Source organism: Glycine soja, chromosome 11 (assembly GCF_004193775.1).
Source record: "Glycine soja cultivar W05 chromosome 11, ASM419377v2, whole genome shotgun sequence".
NCBI lineage: Eukaryota > Viridiplantae > Streptophyta > Magnoliopsida > Fabales > Fabaceae > Glycine > Glycine soja.
In genome coordinates, this window is record NC_041012.1 from 37,200,757 (window position 1) to 37,221,709 (window position 20,953).

At 32.3% G+C, this 20,953-nt stretch overlaps 2 protein-coding genes across 4 annotated transcripts; both read left to right on the top strand.

Annotated features, from left to right (window-relative positions):
* The first annotated feature begins 239 nt into the window (after positions 1-239).
* LOC114373782 (splicing factor 3B subunit 2-like) lies at positions 240-7,530 on the top strand. Of its 3 annotated transcripts, none has more exons than XM_028331323.1 (18): positions 240-558; positions 1,645-1,752; positions 1,834-1,959; positions 2,062-2,124; positions 2,232-2,339; positions 2,847-2,924; positions 3,614-3,706; positions 3,826-3,912; positions 4,797-4,898; positions 4,979-5,098; positions 5,237-5,299; positions 5,812-5,957; positions 6,285-6,366; positions 6,450-6,508; positions 6,617-6,662; positions 6,765-6,862; positions 6,941-7,003; positions 7,114-7,528. In XM_028331323.1, exons 1-18 carry the CDS (start codon positions 355-357, stop codon positions 7,376-7,378), a joined length of 1,911 nt encoding a protein of 636 aa, XP_028187124.1. In that variant the 5' UTR covers positions 240-354; the 3' UTR covers positions 7,379-7,528. The 3 variants fall into 3 exon arrangements, with proteins under 3 accessions (XP_028187124.1, XP_028187125.1, XP_028187126.1); XM_028331324.1 differs by having other exon boundaries at positions 243-558; positions 6,765-6,856; positions 6,934-7,003; positions 7,114-7,530; XM_028331325.1 differs by lacking the exons at positions 240-558; positions 1,645-1,752 and having other exon boundaries at positions 1,832-1,959; positions 2,035-2,124.
* A 9,648-nt stretch (positions 7,531-17,178) lies between these two features.
* Positions 17,179-19,155, top strand: LOC114373627 (dof zinc finger protein DOF3.1-like). Its single transcript, XM_028331131.1, has one exon. It carries the CDS (start codon positions 17,633-17,635, stop codon positions 18,638-18,640), a length of 1,008 nt encoding a protein of 335 aa, XP_028186932.1. The 5' UTR covers positions 17,179-17,632; the 3' UTR covers positions 18,641-19,155.
* Positions 19,156-20,953: the final 1,798 nt, after the last annotated feature.

The window sequence follows — 20,953 nt, forward strand, 5'->3', positions numbered from 1 at the left end:
TTGCTTCCTGTACTTTTCAATTGATTCCTGGATTTCTTTTTGTCTTTCGGAATGCTCAATCCGAAATACAAAATTACATTCAAAAATGTATTTCCTTTTCAATCATCAATCCGGAAAGTAAAAAAATAATATTCAAAAAAGAGTAAAGAAAGTAACTTGGGAAGTGCATGAAACAACATACTATCATTAGTCCTTAAGATTTTGAAATAAACTCGGTAAAGCCCGAAAGGCCCAACAGATTCCCACACGTGCCAAAGCCACGTGGAAACTGAATTCTTCTTCTGAGTTCTAACTCCGTTCGCCACACTATAACGCAGTCGGTTAACCCACTTCGTTTGGCCGAAACCCGCAACAATGGCCGCGGAAACGTTTACGTATCAGAACGGCGTCGTTTCTAACGCCGATCAAGATGCCAACTCCAACTCCTCAGCCACTAAAAAATCCCGGGAGAACGAGCGCCGGCGCCGGCGCCGGAAGCAGAAGAAGAAGAACAACAAGGCCTCTAAGGAACCGACCGAAGACGGTGACGACGCGACGGAAAATACCGATCCGCAGCAGGTTTTCATCCTTCTTCTGGTTCTCTATAGTATGTTTAGCTTCGCAATCGATAATGTCACTATCACTGGAAACGACAGGAACCGAATTTGACATTAGATGTTAACATTTGTTCTTACATTGCTGCAGTGAAGTTAGGTTTGTGAAATTAGACGGAGTTCTTCGTTTTGCATGTTAGAGTTTTCGGGTGATGGACGTGGGAATGTGAGGTAGAGAAGCATGAGAGTTTTGTTTGGTGAATGGGAATTGGAAGTAAAAGAAAGGAGAATGATGTGTCACATGGATTTTTTTTTTTTCCTTTCTCTTCCCTCCAGTTCCATCTCACTGAACACTGCTGAGTTCAGTGTGGTGTGTGTAGGTTCAATATGGCAATTTTTTTTTTAGAACAAGTACAGTTTGATTCTAGTTGTGCAATGGAAACGAAGTTTGGGACTTGTGGGATTGCAAAGTGCAAATTCTCTCATTTACCCTCTCCCCCTATGCGAAATAATTGGTTTTAGCTCCCATGGATGCATATACCCCAAGAGGTTGACCGAGTAGAATAAGACAGAGTCTTGAATTTGATAAGTCACAGGTTCAAGCAACCACTTGTCTCCTTGGGGTGAGGTAAATATAAGTACCTCTTTAAGGTCGGAGGTTTTTCCTGCTAGGACGTCATCCTGTCCCCCTAAATTTCGTTTTTACCAAAAATAACATCGAGTTGTTTAATTTGGACGAGAAGCTTTATCTATTAATTATTAGTTTAGGACATCTTCACCTACTTATAGGAGTTGGGTTTTGATCCCTTTTGAAATATTAGAATTGTTTGTTGCAGTGCAACTAAGAAGTTATATTTTGGTTCTTATCATATATGTTCTTCAAATGTCATACATGTTTATAGCTCCATTGAAAACTAGAACTCTTGTGATTTTCAATTCAAAGTCACTGTTGAGTGTTTTGGAAATCACATTGGTGGTTATATCAGATCTTGAGGCAGATATATATTTACTTTAGTAAAAGAGTGACACATTCCAGTGATTTCAAATACGATGCCATTAATACACAAATGATGGTGTGGGCATTTAATGTTGCTTTTTTCTTCGATTATAGGTTGTTGAACAAGTTGAAATTGAATATATACCAGAGAGGGCAGAGCTAGATGAAGAATTCAGAAAAATCTTTGAGAAATTTAGTTTTGGTGAAGTTACTGGTTCAGAGGTGATGAGTTTGTGTCAATTGTTTAATTGTACTTGCATGTTCATATATTGCTTGATGAATTGTGTACTTGGATACAAGCAGGATAATGATAAGAAGGATGAGTCTGTTGAGAATGCAACTACCAATAAGAAAGCAGACTCGGATTCTGAAGAGGAAGAAAATGATAATGAGCAAAAAGAGAAAGGCATCTCAAACAAGAAGAAAAAGGTACAGTGGTTTGTAATGTATTTATTTATTCATTTATTTTGTTTGCTCAATTAACTATTACATTTCTTTCTACAGTTATGCTAAAAGTTTTATTGTGTTCAGCTTCAACGCCGGATGAAGATTGCAGAACTGAAACAGATTTGCTCCAGGCCTGATGTTGTTGAGGTTGGAATATTTTGTGTCGTATACGTAGTTTTGAACTTGTGTGCCTTCATTCCTATCTTTCTAGTCTGGTGGTCATTATTTTAACACTTTATTTTTTCACTTTTAAGGTGTGGGATGCTACTGCATCAGATCCAAAGTTGCTAGTATTCTTGAAATCTTATCGAAATACTGTACCTGTACCTAGGCATTGGTGTCAAAAGAGAAAATTTTTGCAGGTTAGTCTCAGCATTCTAAATCGATGATTATGGGTTAAAGATGCAAGCATATATGGTGGTTGCTGTCTACATGTAAGATGTAGGGATAGAGTGAGGAAGATAATGTTGATGAGGTTTCTCTTATATGTATGTATGTGATGCTTGCAGGGGAGCAGTTGTGGCAATCACCAAGCCTGGACTTGTAGGTGTTTGGCAATGAGCATCCTCGATTAATTTTTCATTTATTTCTGTTAGATTACATGCTAATATGGGTGTTATATAATGTTACACGGCGAGGGTTTATGATCATGTGGTCTTTCTCGTGTAATTCTCCTGGGCACTTGTTTATAACTAAGTCGCTAATAGTTCTGCTTTGAATTTTCAGATGCCTTTCATTGTGCTTAATGCTCGGGCTGAATTCCTCATGTCTTCAATGTTTTAAAATCTATAGTGCTTGGTCACAGAACTTCATAGTCATGCACATGTAATTTACTTATATCTCGCAAAAAATTGTTATTGTTTTTGCAGGGTAAAAGAGGTATAGAGAAACCACCCTTTCAGCTTCCTGATTTCATTGCTGCCACAGGAATTGAGAAAATCAGACAGGTAGTATGATCTTACCTGTTTGCATCTATTCTAATTCTTGGTCTAACTGACCCACCTAAAAAAATAAAGTAATATTTGAAGTAAAATGTTTGTGATATTTACTTACAAAATTAATAAGCTATTTCTGTATTTGAAAAGTCACATTTCTATACTTTTCTGAAATAGCTTTGTTAGTGTAGCATTGTTTAGTTCAATGACGGGATATTACTGCTGTTTGAAAATCATGATGTGAAGGAACAGATTATTTTGAACTTCTGATTTGTTTGTTGAGATCTTTTAAAATAATTTGAATGGTTTACTGGGAAGATATTCATTTATTATTGAGATTCTTTTTTTAAAAAATTATATTTGATGGATGTGTTTTGAATCAGCTGTTTATGATCTGCTGAAGTGTAAATGATCCATCACAAAATTACACTTTATTCAATCAAATGTTGTGTTTATTTTGGTATTGGTCTTTTCTAACATTTTGTTTATATTGGAATGTTGATTTGTTATTAATTTTCTGACTGGTGTGTTATATAGATTTCTTCCACATCGTTTGTTGATTTTTGCTGTTTCTTTCAACTGAACTTGATATAACATGAAACTTTCTCTTTGCAATGTATGTGTTTGTCTTTTCAAGTAGTTTTATTACATTACTGTACTTGCTTCTTACCTGCCAGGTTATCTTCTGTTTTCTCATGCAGGCTTATATTGAGAAAGAAGACAGTAAAAAGCTGAAGCAAAAGCAAAGAGAACGCATGCAACCAAAAATGGGGAAAATGGATATTGATTATCAGGTTTTATTATATCTTTACCTATTCTAGTTTTGCCCTCTTTGTCTTGCTTGCTTTTATGCTGCATTCAGAAGTCAGAACAATTTCTACCCTTTCTCAAGTGACTGTTTCTTGGCTGCTAGGTTCTTCATGATGCATTCTTTAAATATCAGACAAAGCCAAAGCTGACATCTCTTGGGGAACTATATCATGAAGGAAAAGAATTTGAGGTATAGTTCATTTTTAATTGCAAGCAAAAGATTTGAAATATTGCACAATTAATTGGCTGAGTTAATGTCAACAAAGAATGTGCAATAGTGTCCATGTACTGATCTCTATATTTAGAAGTTAAGAATCTGTCTGTTACTGGAAGATCAAAAAGCTCTTTGAGTGGTATCTATTAGGTTGAGGAAATTGTTAGATTTGTGCTGTAAATCTATTTTTCAGTTGCAGCATTTTGTTCAGTAGGTTATTATTATTAGTTTTTTACTGGGTCAAGTCAAAGGCAATCAATTTGAAGTTTAAATCTATAAACAGATTAGTTGTTATCTAGTTGTTGGCAGTATTGCTTATGTTGCTGGTGGCTGGTGCTATTAGGGTAATCTGCCTTCTTGAGTATCAGGTTGTTGATATGTTTTCTTTCAACTTCTTCGATTGTTATAATACCTTCAATTTTCATATTTTAATCCATAGAGCTGAACAAGTTATCACTTAACTTGGGTTTTATGTTTTACTCTACTCTGTAGTACACTCAATGTATTACCTCTGTATTTTGATTGAAATGGTAGTTAACTCAATATCACTGGCATACTTTGTATAATATGGATAACTCAGGATATTTCTCTTAATCTGAATTCTGGTTTGAATAATGGATTTCCTAGAACTTGAGAGTTTAGCTTCATTCTATATCATTTCTTTGTGTAATGGAAATTTAATGTGTTTCTCTAGCGTTGTCAAAAGTATAAAGTATTTTCCTTTGAATGTTTGGTCTAAAGATGACATCATTCAAACTTCTTTTGCTAAGATGTTTCCCTTGATCTAGTTAAGTGTCAAGATTATCAGCACCTATAAAAGTTATAACTTGGTTCTTATTATTTTATATAATGCTGTTCAGGTAAAGTTGAGAGAGATGAAACCTGGCATGTTATCACATGAATTAAAAGAAGCTCTTGGTATGCCTGAGGGTGCTCCTCCACCATGGCTTATTAATATGCAGGTAATATCAGTGTCTTTGTGGCATGTATGTTGTATTCTTCTGGTCTTGGCCCTTTCATAACATCAATTTTTTTTCACCAGAGATATGGTCCTCCTCCATCTTATCCTCATCTGAAGATCCCAGGCTTGAATGCTCCCATTCCCCCTGGAGCTAGTTTTGGTTACCATCCCGGTGGCTGGGGCAAGCCTCCTGTTGATGAAGTACATTTTTTATATTCACTCTTCTTTTCATCATTTGATTTTTGAATTATTATGGGTTTCTGAATTTTCATTTTTATTAAAGGGCTCTCCCACCCCTTTTCACCTCATTGACCACTTTTCTTGTCTGCACCTAAACAGTATGGCCGTCCACTTTATGGAGATGTTTTTGGTGTTCATCAACAAGATCAGCCTAATTATGAGGTTGGTTTACATAGAAGTTTTATGTAATTAGAGGGGTATCTTCTCTTTGATACAATCTTTCAATGTTGCCCTTTTTATGTTCGATGACCAAGTCAAGTTCCTTTTATGTTCAATGTTTGAAGCTTATGGCACTCCTTGCTCTGTCTCTCTCTCTCTCTCTAATCTCAGTGTGTGTGGTTGTGTTATTTCCTCTTTTCATTTGTATTCAAGTCCATGAAAACATGATAGAAATAAAAATGAGAGAAATTTGAAGTTGGAAATAAAATTAGCTTTAGCTTTTTATCAAGCCATTTTCATATATCCAAATACACTGCCTATTATCATTGTTTCTTTTTCTCTTCTTTTCACTCTTAGAAGTTATTCTTGAGGTAGATTGAATTCCAGAATTTACTGTGCTAGAAAAAATAATTAACATTTAATTTATATATGGAGGAGCACTTATCAACTCAAATATAGTTTTATTGCTCATGGTATTCCTAGTTGTATTTTACTTGAGTTTTCTGACAATGCAGGAAGAGCCGGTTGATAAGACCAAACACTGGGGTGATTTGGAGGAAGAGGAGGAGGAGGAGGAAGAGGAAGAAGAGGAGGAAGAAGAAGAAGAAATGGAGGAGGAGGAACTTGAAGCTGGTATTCAGTCTGTTGATAGTTTGTCTAGGTATGGTGTTCTGTTTTAATTTCTTTTGTTATTGCCATTTCTTTCTTTTCCTAGATACCTTACAGTCTTTCCTGGGAATAGCATGATAGATTGAAATTAAGGACCTATCACATGACTAATTTAGTTCAGCAGTGGTTAATAATTAACCTAAACAACCATCCTCATGAATTTCTTGCGAAACTGGTTCATGTTTATAATTCTCTACTCTGCATGTGTGTGTGAGTGGTGGTTGATAGTCTGTCAAGGTCTGGTTTTGGGCTTGTTGTATAATCTCCTGTGTTTGTGAACTCATTTATTTCCTCTTTTCTGTTGCATTTTCCTTCCCAGCACTCCCACTGGAGTGGAGACACCTGATGTTATTGACCTTCGTAAGCAGCAGAGGAAGGAACCTGAAAAGCCTCTTTATCAAGTGAGTGTTTCTATTTCTGCTCTTCCATCAGTTTTAGCTCTTTGATCATTTGTTTGTCATTAACCATATTGTTTTTCATGAAGGTACTTGAAGAGAAGGAGGAAAAAATTGCTCCAGGAACTTTGCTTGGAACTACACACACGTATGCTAAATTGGCACCTTTTTCTTGTAATATTTGGGTGGTATTTTTGTTTTTTCTTCCTCACAATTATTTGTTTATTAACAAGTTCTGATGTCCCTTTCTCTCCAGTTATGTGGTTAACACTGGCACCCAGGACAAGTCAGGGGCTAAAAGGGTAAAACTTAAAAGAGTTTCCTCTATATTTAGGGAGAAAGGGGAGAAGGGGTTTCTGTGTGATGATATTGATTGGTGGGATAACATGTTTCATGTTTTCCAGGTTGATTTACTTAGAGGACAAAAGTCAGATAAAGTGGATGTCACTTTACTGCCAGAAGAGTTGGATGCCATGGAAAATGTTTTACCCGCAAAGTATGAATTCTTTTTTTATATGTTAGTGATGTTAACATCATGGCTCTGATTTCTTACCTCTCCTGGAACTGTTCCAGGTATGAAGAAGCAAGGGAGGAAGAGAAGTTACGAAATCAGCGTGAGGATTTCAGTGACATGGTGGCAGAGGTGTGTTACATTTAATTTTCATATCTTACAAACTCACGCATGTTGTTGTTGTTATTATTAATAACTTCAGTCTTTATTTGTATATTTAATCACGTAACCAACTGGTGCAGAATGAGAAGAGGAAGAAGAGAAAGATGCAAGAAAAGGAGGGCAAGTCCAAGAGGAATAAGGAGTTTAAGTTCTAAAGGTGGTTTCGTGTCTTTTTCTTTTGCAGAAAAAATGGGGGACCCGGAAGTTATCCATTCATCAGATTGGCATTTTCCACCAAGGGAGGATTGGTTGTTAGCTTTGTTGTATGGCATTTCTTTCACATGTTGTTGTCTGCAAGTAGCTTTCATTGTTTTGGTTAGGAACATACTACTCGTAATACGATGAAACACCTTATACAGCGCTGATTCTTTAGTTGGAAACACAATACAATTAATCATTATTAATGTTGGTATTCGGAATCCGTTGTTGAGGCAGATATTTAGATGATCCCGCCTGATAATTCTTCTTGAAAAATGCTACAGTTACACTCTCTAACACATTCTTTTTTATTAGTTGAAATTTATTGAAAATCGTTGAAATTTATTGAAAATCATAAAATTTAGTGTATCTTACCTGACTCTCTTTCTCAGTTTTTAATACATTTTAACCAATAAAAGAGGGTGTATGGGGGATTGTGTTAGTATGGCATTGATGTCTGTTAGTGCAAACATGATAGTGAATCCTTTGTTTCCTTTGTTTCCATTTATCTATCTTAAAAATGAAACTTAAGATCACGATCTTGTTTTGATTCTAATTATATAATCCTGTTGTGAGTACTGTTATATATATAGGTTCAGTGGGAGGGGTTGCTGTGGGGTTAGGGTAGGGGGATGGAGGTGTATTATGGAATCATATCTTTTTTGTCATTAAATTTGTTATTCTTTTGTTTTTTCCGACTATTATTTAGATCAAATCGCGTCTGCGTGTTGAATGATCTATGTAGAGGTTGCTTTAGCTTTTTCGGACTTTTCCCCCCTTAAATGCTCTTCTAATTAGTTTTTATCCAGATTTAAGAGTTTTTCTTTCACTGTGTTTAGCCTTGCTATTTTATATTCACTACTCGTTATTTTTTTATTATTTTACTTTAAGGTTTAGCTAAACATATTTGACTCCTAAATTGAAGGGAAAATTATTTCATAAGATAATAATATATAGTGTTGATTAGAAATTAACTAGTGAGATTTTAATTTCAAATCTATATGCATGCATTTTTTGTTATTATATATGCGTGTATTATATTTTAATTTTAAGTTTTTTAATAAATAATTATAATTGTGCTCTATCTTCTAAAGTATATCTCTTGACTTTAAAATAGTTACCTCTGCTCAGTTGTCATAAACTTGTGGATGAGGCCAGAGCCTTGGCCTAATTAGGAAATGAGATTCCCAGGTACGAATCAGTGTGATTCTACCTCAAACCAAGCCAGGTGAGGTACAGTAACCTATAAATAATTTATGTCAGTAGCAGCCTTTTTTTACTTTTATTATTGTCTATTTATACTTGGACCTATTTGCACGGTTATTCAACTTGACGTAAAATCACAAGAGGTGTTGTGCAATAAGCGTTACTCAAATAAAGTAATCGTTTGATCATGCAGAATCATTCCCCACTGATAACATGAAAACAGTGATGCCCTTTGCGACAGACCAAACAATAGAAGAGAATTATTTATTTTTGCTTAGACTCCTCAGTCCTTACTATTTAGGTATTGACTAAAATTGTTCCATCAAGATTGTTTATAGGTGCTAAGGCACTCTAGAAATTAGGACAAAGTTGGAGTTGTTGTCCAATTAAATTTAGAGTAATACACAAAACAAAAAATTCATTAAATTTCATCGTATATTACTGAAGTAAAACTTTAAATTTAATTGGAGAACAACACTCAGTTTTTTCAATTAAACTCAGAATTTCACTTTGGTAATACTTAAAAGAAAAAAATCCATTAAATGTCATCACAAATAACCGAAGTAAAACTCCAAATTAAATTTAATTGAAAAACAACACCATCAGAACCTATGGTACTATATCTAAGTTTTTTCCTAGAAATTATTGGAAGCCATCCAATCTAGTGAGTGATTTGTGCATGCCATTATTCTTGTGGCAACAGAGGGTTGGCTCCACTGTGAGTCAAATCTATTACTTCTTCCTTACTCAGTTCCCTACCTGTAGAACTACGTACCTATGCTATCATATTCTTGTGCAAAGTTTCAAATGGAGGTTGTCATTGGTTTTGGCTTTTGAGAATGTAAAAAGGATGCATGTTACATGTAAATATATACATATATTCGTGCTCATTTGACACATGACAACTACATTTTATTTTTCTTTCTTTCATTTTCATTTGGCAACAAAATGTTCAATCTAAAGGTCAGAAACATGAAGCCATTCGTCATGGCTTGGTGTCCTAATAAATTTTCTAGATCTAGACCCACACATTTGATGGCTTTTCCCCACCATATATGGTACGTATCAAATGGAAGATTCGGCCACTGCAGGTATCTTTTGTGTGGCATGATTAATTAACATGCATTTCTCTCCTCATGGACGTCCACGTCTCAGTGCTGCACAATTAGGTGGAGTGTCCTTTCGGACTCACCTATTTTAACAATCAAGAGATTAAGGAAATTAGACTGAAAATCACACATATACACATATATCACTCTTTATGGGCGTGAAGAATTGAATTTTAAATATGTAATCAGGTTAAATATTTAAAGAAGAATTTTGTCACATTTAATACTTTTATCTAACTCGAGTAACATTATATCTATTAAAAAATACATATAATTTACACTAAAACACACACTTACATACATACCAAATTTTTTTAATTTTACAAACTAAAACCAATCAGGCGAACTATAAGAGGAAACATCCCATCAAATATCTTTAGAAAAATGCTAGCATATATGTTAGGCTTCAGGTTCCTTAAGGTTTACATATCGAATTTGACTATAAATATATAGAGAATGACTTTGATGTAACCATTTTTATAAATTTACAAATAGTTTAATTTTACCAAAGATGTGGTTTCTATTATTTTATGTTTTTTTACTTATAACCAAAGTGTTATTACTTGATTGTAGATGTGTGAGTCGTGGAGCTCAAGTTATGAATTTTTTTAATAATTTTGTTCCATGACAGCAACTTGAGTGGATAGTATACCTGTAAAGAGAGTCTAATGTGTAAGTAAAAATGCTATATGTCATCTTGCTTGGGGTCAACCCCATTTATACTTGAGAGCCAAGAATGATTAGGATATGCATCATAAGAAAAGTTATCTCTTAATGAGAGAAAGAAATTGGGGAAGTATATAAGATTTTTGTTGCATTATCCTTTCATTGCTAATAAATTCATTCAAGTAAGATTCTTTGAAGAATTTTCTAGATTACGATCCATAACACAAAGTACTTTCGTTACCCCCAGTTTTGTACAATGGAACTAATAAGTTGAGATTTATTCAAAGTTTAGTGTAGACTCAATGATAATACACTAGCTGTCACACATGATATCAAAACACACAAACAATTTTATAATTAAATTAATATTAAAATTGGATATGTGTACTTATTATTGGCCCAGGTTCTTACATTATTCAATGATGTATTAATACAACAATGAAAAGTTAAAATTTACGATAATCTTTTTCAATAATTTAATAATTTACGATTAAGTAATATAAAGAATTATTACTAGTACCTTCAGATTACAATATAATCCCATAAGAAGTATAGTAAATTATACTCTACATCTCTGAAAGATGTTTAAATAATTAATACTCCAGTCTCTTATTTTATAAATTACGATCCTCTTTCGTGAAAGATTAATATGTATTACATTTTAATCTATTTAAGTATAAACGGATTTGTTAGTAGAACAATAGATAAATTTAGTCAGAAGATTTTTCTTTAATTTTCTCTAAAACTTCTACAGTCGTTATCATGAGTTAATTTTAAATATTATATTATTAATTTGGGACTTTAATTAATGAAATGGTGGTTTCAACATATATATATATATATATATACTATCAAATTTGAATTTTCATCATAATTTTCATTTCCTCTTTTAAGTCTCAAAATCAATAATAGTCGATAGAGATTCAAAACTAGTAGCTGATACTGTTAAGAGTCATAAAAAAGAAAAAGAAAGACTAGTATAATTTAAACATTTTTAAATGGGTCAAATTATAAAATATATTAATATTTCTGGAATATAAAATATAACTTTTTAAATAAAAAAGAAAGACAAGTATAATTTAAACATTTTTCAGGAAAATTAAAAATAATTTATTCTCAATTAAATTATAAACGATGCTAGTGAGAATCCACGTATTCACAATTCATAAGTCATTTCCTTGGTATACAACTTATTTTATATATAGGTAAGAATTAAATACAGTCCTTATCATTTTTCTCATAGATTGTTCTATTATTCACTAGAAATTTAATATTGTGGTGTAATATGTGTGTAGCAATAATATGACACTTTTTATGATGTGATATCAATTCGAATTGACGCATGACAATCGCTTGCCTACAGTTGAATAGGGCACACCGTTCTGCATTAACAATGACAAATTTTTGGCCGCACAAAGATGGCTATAGGTCAAAATGTCATTATTTACGGCAAGCCTTTGAAAAGACTTCTAATGTATCATTACTTTAAATTTTCCATAAAAATTTATTTTATGGAATTTTTTTTTTAAATATCACGTCATTACATTTTATTTAAGAATGAGCAATATCCAATGAATTGTAATTATTTGATTAAAATATAAGAATGCATCAAATGCAATATTAATTAAATAGAAAATGAAGAAACTAAAAACGTAATTAAATCTCTTAAACAAGTGCAATAAATACATATTAATTTTTTCTAATAAAATTATTTGAATAAATAATCTATGTAATGACAATGTAAATAATTTTTTTAATATTTTTTAATTACAATTTGTTATACATTATACAATAACTACTTTAAATATTATACCTATAATTTCGATCTTATTAGTTGATAATACAATTTTTTTTACACTAACAATTAATACATTAAAATATAGTCACTTAAATTCGAGACACTGAAAATAGACCCCTTAATTTGAAAGAATAAAAATATAATTAAACAAAACTTATTAAAATTATATTATACATTATAATATAGTCTTAATTCAAAGGAATTTCTTTCGAGTTTTCCCAATTTCAATTTCAAAGGATAGATTCTCATACTCAATGCAACCATTAATGTAACTTTCACCCTTTTGTCCGTTGTGTTATACTAATAATCACTATATATCACTTTCATTTTCCTATCACAAAATTTCAAAGAAATATGCACACATTATGAAAATCACATATATGCTTGTCCATCGGGCTAGATGGGTTTGTTCCCATATATTCCACTTTACCAAAGAAACACCTGTTCTACGTACGAATATATGATCTTCTAGCTTAAAAAATAAAATCACAGAGAATAACATCATTTTCACATGGTTGGAAACCTAGGAACTGCTGAATAATTAATTCTTTTAAAATCAAACTAGTTCCATCACCCCAAATTCTCGTTAAACAATAAATAAATGGATGTAGCTGAGAAACTACCTACACATTAAGCAACATATTCATCAAGTCACAAAAGAAAAGTAATAATAGGGAATGTTAAATATAATTATATAGTCATGTGGGACATAGCCAAAAGGATAAACAAAACCAAATATTACAAATACCACAATCTTTGTTCCAACCTGGAATAAGCATCAATTTGCCCAAAGTGGTCCACTGGTGGGCCCATTTACCCCCAGTGATGCCGCTACATGTGTACAAATTATTCCTTCAATTAACCTAAGCATGCCAATTGACTGAGAAACAATTGATTAATTCGAGTTATTTTTTTTTTAATTATGAAACTAGAACACCATGTGGTTGCATGGCTCCACCAGCAACAGCAAGAGTCACCAAAACACGGCCACGCGAATCTGTGCTTTGGATCCTTAATCAATTTTTTTAAAGGGCTAATAATAATAATAATAATAAAGTGAGAGTGAGTTATTAATGTAAAGTAGTTTGGTGGACATAAGTGGCATCTTAGTTGGACATAATAGACTCTTCCCTTACTCGAGAGTTCAACTTGGACTTAATTAATTTAATTTCTTTACTGTGTCTTTTTCAAACTTTTTCAACAAACATTCTTTAATTTGTTTTGTCCTCTTCAATCCGATGCAATTAGTCACCCCATACCCTTTACCTAACCAACCGACCAAGATCGATTTCCATACACATTCCTCTCGAGGAGTTCGGATCAACCTTTCAAAATGGTCAAGTTTAATCTATTGTTTTTAATTGTGATTTCATACCATAATCGTGGCTTAATTATATAACTGCATGTGCCTTTTGTGGTCCTGAAATCCTAATCCTTGGCAGCCAACATGGTGAAATTATGATGTGATTATTTCTCGTCAATCCTTTCATTACTATGATCAATTTATTATCATCAAGCCTCGGTTTAAAAGTTAGGTTTGAAATTAAAAAAAAAAAATACTATAACTTGCAGAAATAAAAATTTTGACATAAAAAATTGAAGAAGGAATGGAATATTTCGTAAATAAGAATGCCTATTTAGAGGCTTGCAACAAATATGGAATTTGGTATAAGAAAAAAGTCAACTACTGTGAGATTTTATTGAAATTACAATAGCTAAGTAGAACAGAAAAATAAGAAGGAAAATCTGTTACTAGCAAAGACTAGGTTTGTTAAAGAATTACTCAAATTTCAAATTTAAAAGGCAAATTCTCACAACTTAACACTTCCTTGAGATTTTCCTTGGGCATGTCTAGTTTTAACTTTAAGAACTCTAATCTTGATTTTGAAAGTGTTTTAGTGGTTAAGTTTGCAAGTTGGGTGTGTTTGAGAGTTAGTTGCATAACTTTAATTTTCGTGCCTTTTGAACACGTATTTTTTTTAATTGAATGTGAGTTTTAATACATAACCAAACAAACATAATTTCGTAGTAATGATTCGATCACCTTAGTTAACAACTTTTTTTTTTTACTTTTATATATAATGTGAAGCTTTTTTACATTGATGTGCTAGCTTGGTCCTGCCATATTGGGCAGGAATTTTAGTAATGGCAATGCTTACTTTTTATCACACAAAAGCAAATATTTGCCCAAATTAGCAAGCAATTTTCTTAAACATGTTATTGAACGTGACATACTCTGTTTCATTGTTGATTTTGACATTACTTCCTGTTCTTTTGCATTCTAGGAAATAATACATGAACCAATTGAAAATACATAACCTGAAAATCTGTGTCATCAACACTTTATGCTAGTGCTAGATTCAGTAAATTTATTTAGTGGGGGAAAAAAATTGTACTAGTCTCTTGATCTTTTTCTGTGTTTGGAATGGTGTTTCTTTTTGGAAATTGGATGTGTTTAATGTTAGGGAAATCATAAAAATTAAAAAGTTAAAATGATAAAATTACTATTAATTTATTATTTTTTTAATCTTTTATAATTGTTTACATATATTTAAAAATTGTTTTATGGAGGAAATATTTTTTTCATGGAGGCAAAAATAAAAAAAAAACATTAAATATATGATTAAAATATGTTTTTTTTTGTTATAAAATTTTAAAAATTTGATTTTCTTCCTTGCAAAAAATTTTATTGGTTTTTCGTCCTTTTAAAATAAAAATATGTCATCTGATCAAATTTTACTCAAGATTCATACTACAAAAAATGCAACTAATATTTAACCAAGATGGTTACAATTAACAAGTTGAAATATTACTTGGATTTGTTGAATGCTGGTTGATGCTAGATGTGACTGTATCCTCCCCCGACCCAGGAGACTATGAGGCTGGACTTGTTATCATCCAAGGGATTAAATATTCATTAATATGAAGATGGTTGTGCATGACTCATGTTATGAGTAACAGAAGTTGAAGCCTAATGATACATGGAGGAGTAATATTGTTATAGTGGTACATGGATAATATTATAAATTTACATCCTAGTTTATTCTTTATAAATTGATGTAAACATATTTGTCAAATAGATATACTTGTCGAATCTATAGTTAAATTATATGTTTGTACGTGTGCATACTAGGATATTTTTAGAATTTCGATTGTGCCAACAATAAGTTTTATTTATAAAAATGAAAAAAAAAACTATTCGTTATGTCAATATGATTTAATAAAGGTAAAGAAGATATTAACAGTACACTCTTTTAACATGATTTTTTTTACACATTTTTAATATTCGTTTGAAATTTAACTGATCATACTAATTGATTGTTACCTTGAGTTAAACAACATAAAATTTTACCTTCTACTAAACAAATGTCAAATAATATATAAACAACAAATTTCATAAAGGTAAACAATGAAAAAACACCAAATCATGTTTATCGCAAATTTATCATTATATTTATTAATTTATCATATAACTTGAAGTTCACATTTCTGACAAGTTCCTGTCATATTCTGAAAAATCAAATGCCTCTAAGTAACACTTTGGTTAGTCTTTGACTAAAACCGTCGACTGCTACTAAATATTAATTCATTGTACCTGAATTTGTGTTCAGACATTCAAAATTGGCAACACCTCATCATTCAAAAAGTGTATATATTCTAGTACATAGTCTTAGTGTCTACTACAAACGAGAAATGTGAATAATATACTATTTAATAGGATAAACACTAGACGTAAACTTTAATGTGATTTTGGTGTTATTTGTCAATTAAAATTAAAATTTAATTTTATAATCAATGTAATAAAAATTTAAATTATTTAAAGAGAAACTCTAATTTTAATTGAAAAACAGCACATACAAATTGCCTATAAGTCTTGTCTTAATATATAAACACATTCTTTAATTCTTAGCTATTACATGCATTTTATTGACATTTATGAATTGATGCAGGTTTTATTGAATCTTATTCACAATATCTCATGATGAGTAAAAAAAATTTGCAGATAATTATATAATATAATATATTAAGTATCGGACTACTATCATGCCTCAAGAATCCTCCTTTCCATGGTTCGAATTATTTGGGTGAGTGGTTATGAAATGTGATGTCTCTGACCATCAAACTCTGTTCTGGTGGCTAATTGTCCTTCAATCATTTAAATAATTGCCTTAACTTGAATAATCCAATCTATACATCCCAACAAGTCCCATATGCCGCATGCATGCACCTCTATATATGTTCACTAATTAACAATGAGGGTCACCACACAGGTCTCCTTTTAATTTTTTACTATCTAGCCAACATATTATGGGTGAATGCACAAAACTAACACCCATATATCATATCCAATCCATGCATATTCCACCATAGACATGAAATGAAACTTAACACGTGCATGCAACACATAGACATCCCCAACTTGCTACATGTAATCACATGACATAAGATCATAAATCTCACCACCACTTCTATTCTTGCCCTTGGGTCCCACTACAAACCATGCGTTTGCTAACTATGGTTTCTAAAAAACCTAATGCGTAAATTAACACGTGAGATTATTTTAACTTAATCAATAATCTTTACTCTGAGTCTTAATATGCAACATTCTTAAATAATAGATAAATAAATTTATAGTCCATAATAATTATATTTGATTCAAATATAATTACTTATATTCAAGTTGTATATAATTGTTATGAACAATAAAACTTTCACTATAAATATTTAATGCAATTATATATATATATAAAACTTAGTCGGGAACTGTTGATTAAATTTAAAAAAACTTGAATTAATCTACGAGTTGAATGATGTTTGCCAACTGTTTTTAACCTCACTAAGAATCTTTGGGCCCATTTGGCCCCACAGCTACCGCCACCCCTTTCCCCTAATGACAATTCATTAGAAAAACAAATTTAGCCCATGGACCGTAGTGTACTTGTCTTCTTTTTTTCTTTTTTTTTTTCCTTTGCCAACTTTGTATTTGCATTGGTGGCTAAGTCTATCAAATTTAAATTATTATAGCATCATGCACATCTACGTTCATTTCACAACCAAAAACTCACACAGCACTACCAACGGCCTAAAACCTTACACGTGTCAACCACCCACCTCCACCTTAAGGGTTAAGTACTTCTCTCTCTTTCCCATTCGATAATAGTAGCAAACTGAGAAGGAAGAAAACTGAGCTCGTAGGTTATTACCAAAGACTTCATTAAATTTTTATAGCATTGCCTTGTCTACAACTACCCCCCACAAATGGTAATCAAACCCTTCACCACACACAACCCTTCAAGTAAATTTTTAATAAGATCATAAATAGGCATTAGATATAGACATAGACATAAGATAAAAGACATGCTTTCTTCTTATTCTCAACTTCATAGGCCTTTCTTATTCTTCCTTCCAAGAAACCACTTCAAATCATCAACTTCCTTAGACTTGCACACCCTTTGTGCTGTTACTAGTAATCTCATCCTCTTGCTATCATTCAGATTGATTTCTCTCCTAGCACCTCGATCAAAGGGCTAAAAGTTTAAACTTTGCTGCTTAAACTTTTCTTTCACGGTTTGATACATCTTATTGATTTTAGTGCTATTTCAAAGGGGCGAAATTTGAGACATGGGCTTGAGCTCTAAGCAGGTTTCTAGCAGTGGACTTGATTGGAAACAAACGTTATTGGAGGCTCAGAATTTGGAACTTCCAAAGCCTAATCTGATGAGGAAACAACAACAACAACAACAACAAACTCAGCCGAATTCAGAGTCTTTGAAGTGTCCAAGATGTGACTCTACCAACACAAAATTTTGTTACTACAACAACTACAACAAGTCTCAGCCTCGCCATTTCTGCAGGGCTTGCAAGAGGCACTGGACCAAAGGTGGAACTCTACGCAATGTTCCAGTTGGTGGTGGAAGGAAGAACAAGAGGGTAAGAAAATCAATCACTACTCCAATTACAACATCTTCCACCACAACATCAATCACAACCACCACTTCTACTTGCACTGCCACAGTCACAACCTCAATTGGCAACAACAACAACAACATGGATGCTATGTTGGGTTGTAATAGCCACATGATAATCCAAACTCCTCTTGCGGATGATCACAAAAACATGTCTTCCTCTCTCTACCAAGCTCTAATTCGTCCACCACCTTTGCTGCTACAACAACAGAATCTGATGAACAACACAAGAGACCTAGAAGGCAAAGATTTTGGTATTGGTATTGGTAATGGTAATAATGGTATCTTTCCTAGTTTAACTTTGCCTTTTCCTATTCATCATCAAAGCCAAAGCCTACTCTTCCCTTTCTCAACCTCAAGCAGCTCTTTTGATACCAACCCTTGTTCAGTAGTGTCAACTTCTCTTAGATCCTCCAATGTTTATAACTATGGGGAGGATCAGTTTAAAGCAATAGAGGAACCAACCATCAATAGTACTATTACAACTACTACTATAGTGCCTAGCACCAACAACACACATCATCCATGGGAGATAGCAGCAGCAACAAGTGGTGTTGGCTTGGGAACTTCTTCAAATTCAAACTATTGGAATTGGGAGGATTTTGATTCATTGGTCTCAACTGATCTAAAAGATCCCTGGGATGGTTCAGATATCAAACCTTGAGATCAAACTATCAGAAACACATCATGGTAGTGTCCATAGATTAGTTATTTAATTTAATTGGGGTGTTTTTTGTGTTTCATACAGGTTAGTAAGTGGTCTTGTGTTTTTTTCAAGATGGGGCATGAGAAGTATTTGGAGCTGTCATGTTTTAGTTTCAGCTTCAGCTTCAAGCAAAAGTGTCCCAAAATTATTCCTGATTAATTAGTTGTAACCCACTCTGTTTGCCTCTTTGTTCATCTCCCTTATCATTTCCTCTAATCTCTAATAATAAAATGGTGTATTAATGCATGCAAAGTAGTAGTCTAGCATTATTTATCAATATAGGATTTTGTTTTTTTTATTTTATTTTTTGGGGAGTTTTATGAGTGCTTTGTGATGGGAGTGATATAGATATGGGGTCTGCTTCAGCACTGCTGAACTGACAGAATGTGATTGGAAGATTCTTTGGACATGTATATATCTTGGAATGATATTATCATACGAATTTTATTGCTCATGATTCGTTATCATCTCCACCACCACTTCTTGAGAATCATTCTTTGATTTTGGGACTGAAAGAATTCTGGTTGTACATTAATTTAATATTATACTATTATTATTCTATTCCTATCATATGTTTCTGGATCATGTATTCATGTCCCTGTGGCCTTTTAGCTCACATGGTGTTTTCATCTTTCTTCCAATTTAATAGAATAGTAAATAATGTACGGTACTTAGGCCATCATATTTTCAAGGCTTTGTTTCTGATTTTTTTTTTGTTTTCTTTTTATAAAAAAATATTAGTTTGTAAGAGTCTTAATTTTTGTCAGAAAAAAGACAAACTTGCAAACTTTTTTCTTTTTTTTTTTAATTATCCAACCTATCTTATATATCTGTTTTTGTTTATGATTAATTATCAGTTTCTTCTATTATTGAATAGCTGTGGAATGGAACACTAGTAGACCCTCTTTATACACGAGGCTTTAACATATTGTTGAGAGTTGTGAGATGTTATTGGATCAAATTCAGATCTACCTTGGTGAATCAAGAATAAATTAAACATGTTCGATTAGTGTGATTGTTACATTTGAATATTCTGATTAATTGGTAAACACTAGCAGCTTTGTACTTTATGCATGTGAGGACTCGAGCCTAATCAGCTGCCACAATCATTTTGATGGGATGCGCATGCATTTTGGCCTTGAAAATATTGAGTCACCTTGCAAGTTGGGATAGTAAACGACACTACAACGGCCAGTCTTTCTCTTGGGGAGTTATATTGTACCTATAATGTTACAAACATAGGTGATGGTGGTGTGGGGAAAAGTGAATAGTTTGACCCATTAAGTTTTAGATAAAATTGCATAAAAAAATAAACCTGAACATACAATATTCATACAAAAATACCTTTGAAATTATTCAGGCTTGAATATGAATTTAGTTCACGTAAATCCATATTGTTTAGTCAATGTAGTTTATGTTTTTTTTTTAATTTTAGTTTATTGAGAGTCTGATTTTTTTTTTCATTCTTTAGGAATTAAAATTGAAAAAGTATAAGCTTACTTGGACTAAAAAAAAATTTGTGCAAAAAATGATTATAAGAATGATGACCTACAAATAGTCCGTTTAACTCATAATTTGTGTAGGTCATCAGACCTAAAATAAGCCGTCTATCTAAATGTAGACCTTTTTAACCCGGTTTACCTAACTCAAAGGTTTAACATGTTTGGTTTGCAAATTAACAGGTTGGTTAGCCGGCCTTTGTTTTTTGTTAATTATTTATTTTTTGATTTATTAATATATTTATTATATTATGAAATATAATCAATTATTAATAAATTATATATATATATATATATATACATAAATCAGAATTATTCATTTTTTAATTTCTTAGTTTTTTTTATAATTTTTTTATATTATTATTTTGTAGCCGTAGTCTATAAAAAATATATTAGCTTTTTTTTATGCTACGTGAAGCAACGTAAATCAAGAAAAGAAAACTCATTTTTCTTTGCAACCTGGCCCAGCCCGTTGAATCTGTGGACCAATATGAACTAAACATGAACTGGTCAGGCTAACCCCAATATCTAACTCTAATTTTATACATAATAAGATATACAATTTGTACAAATATGTTTTTCTTACCTTAAGATGTTTATTACCAGAGGCAGAGTGAACTGTGAAGGAAGCTGGCGGGACCAAGTCCTTCCACCATGAAAAGTATTATGTTATTTTTATAAAAAAAATCATGGAATGCTTTATTAGTTTTGATTAAATTGTCTATTTGGCCCTAAAAAATTGTCTATTTCTAGTTCCATAATAATTACAATC

Bases quoted from the DNA above. Each gene is read 5' to 3' on its own strand.
- LOC114373782 (XM_028331323.1), top strand. From the start codon at position 355: ATGGCCGCGGAAACGTTTACGTATCAGAACGGCGTCGTTTCTAACGCC. The intron at 3,707-3,825 runs GTTTTATTATAT...CTTGGCTGCTAG, and splicing joins AAATGGATATTGATTATCAG to GTTCTTCATGATGCATTCTT. The intron at 6,509-6,616 runs GTATGCTAAATT...CTTTCTCTCCAG, and splicing joins TTGCTTGGAACTACACACAC to TTATGTGGTTAACACTGGCA.
- LOC114373627 (XM_028331131.1), top strand. From the start codon at position 17,633: ATGGGCTTGAGCTCTAAGCAGGTTTCTAGCAGTGGACTTGATTGGAAA.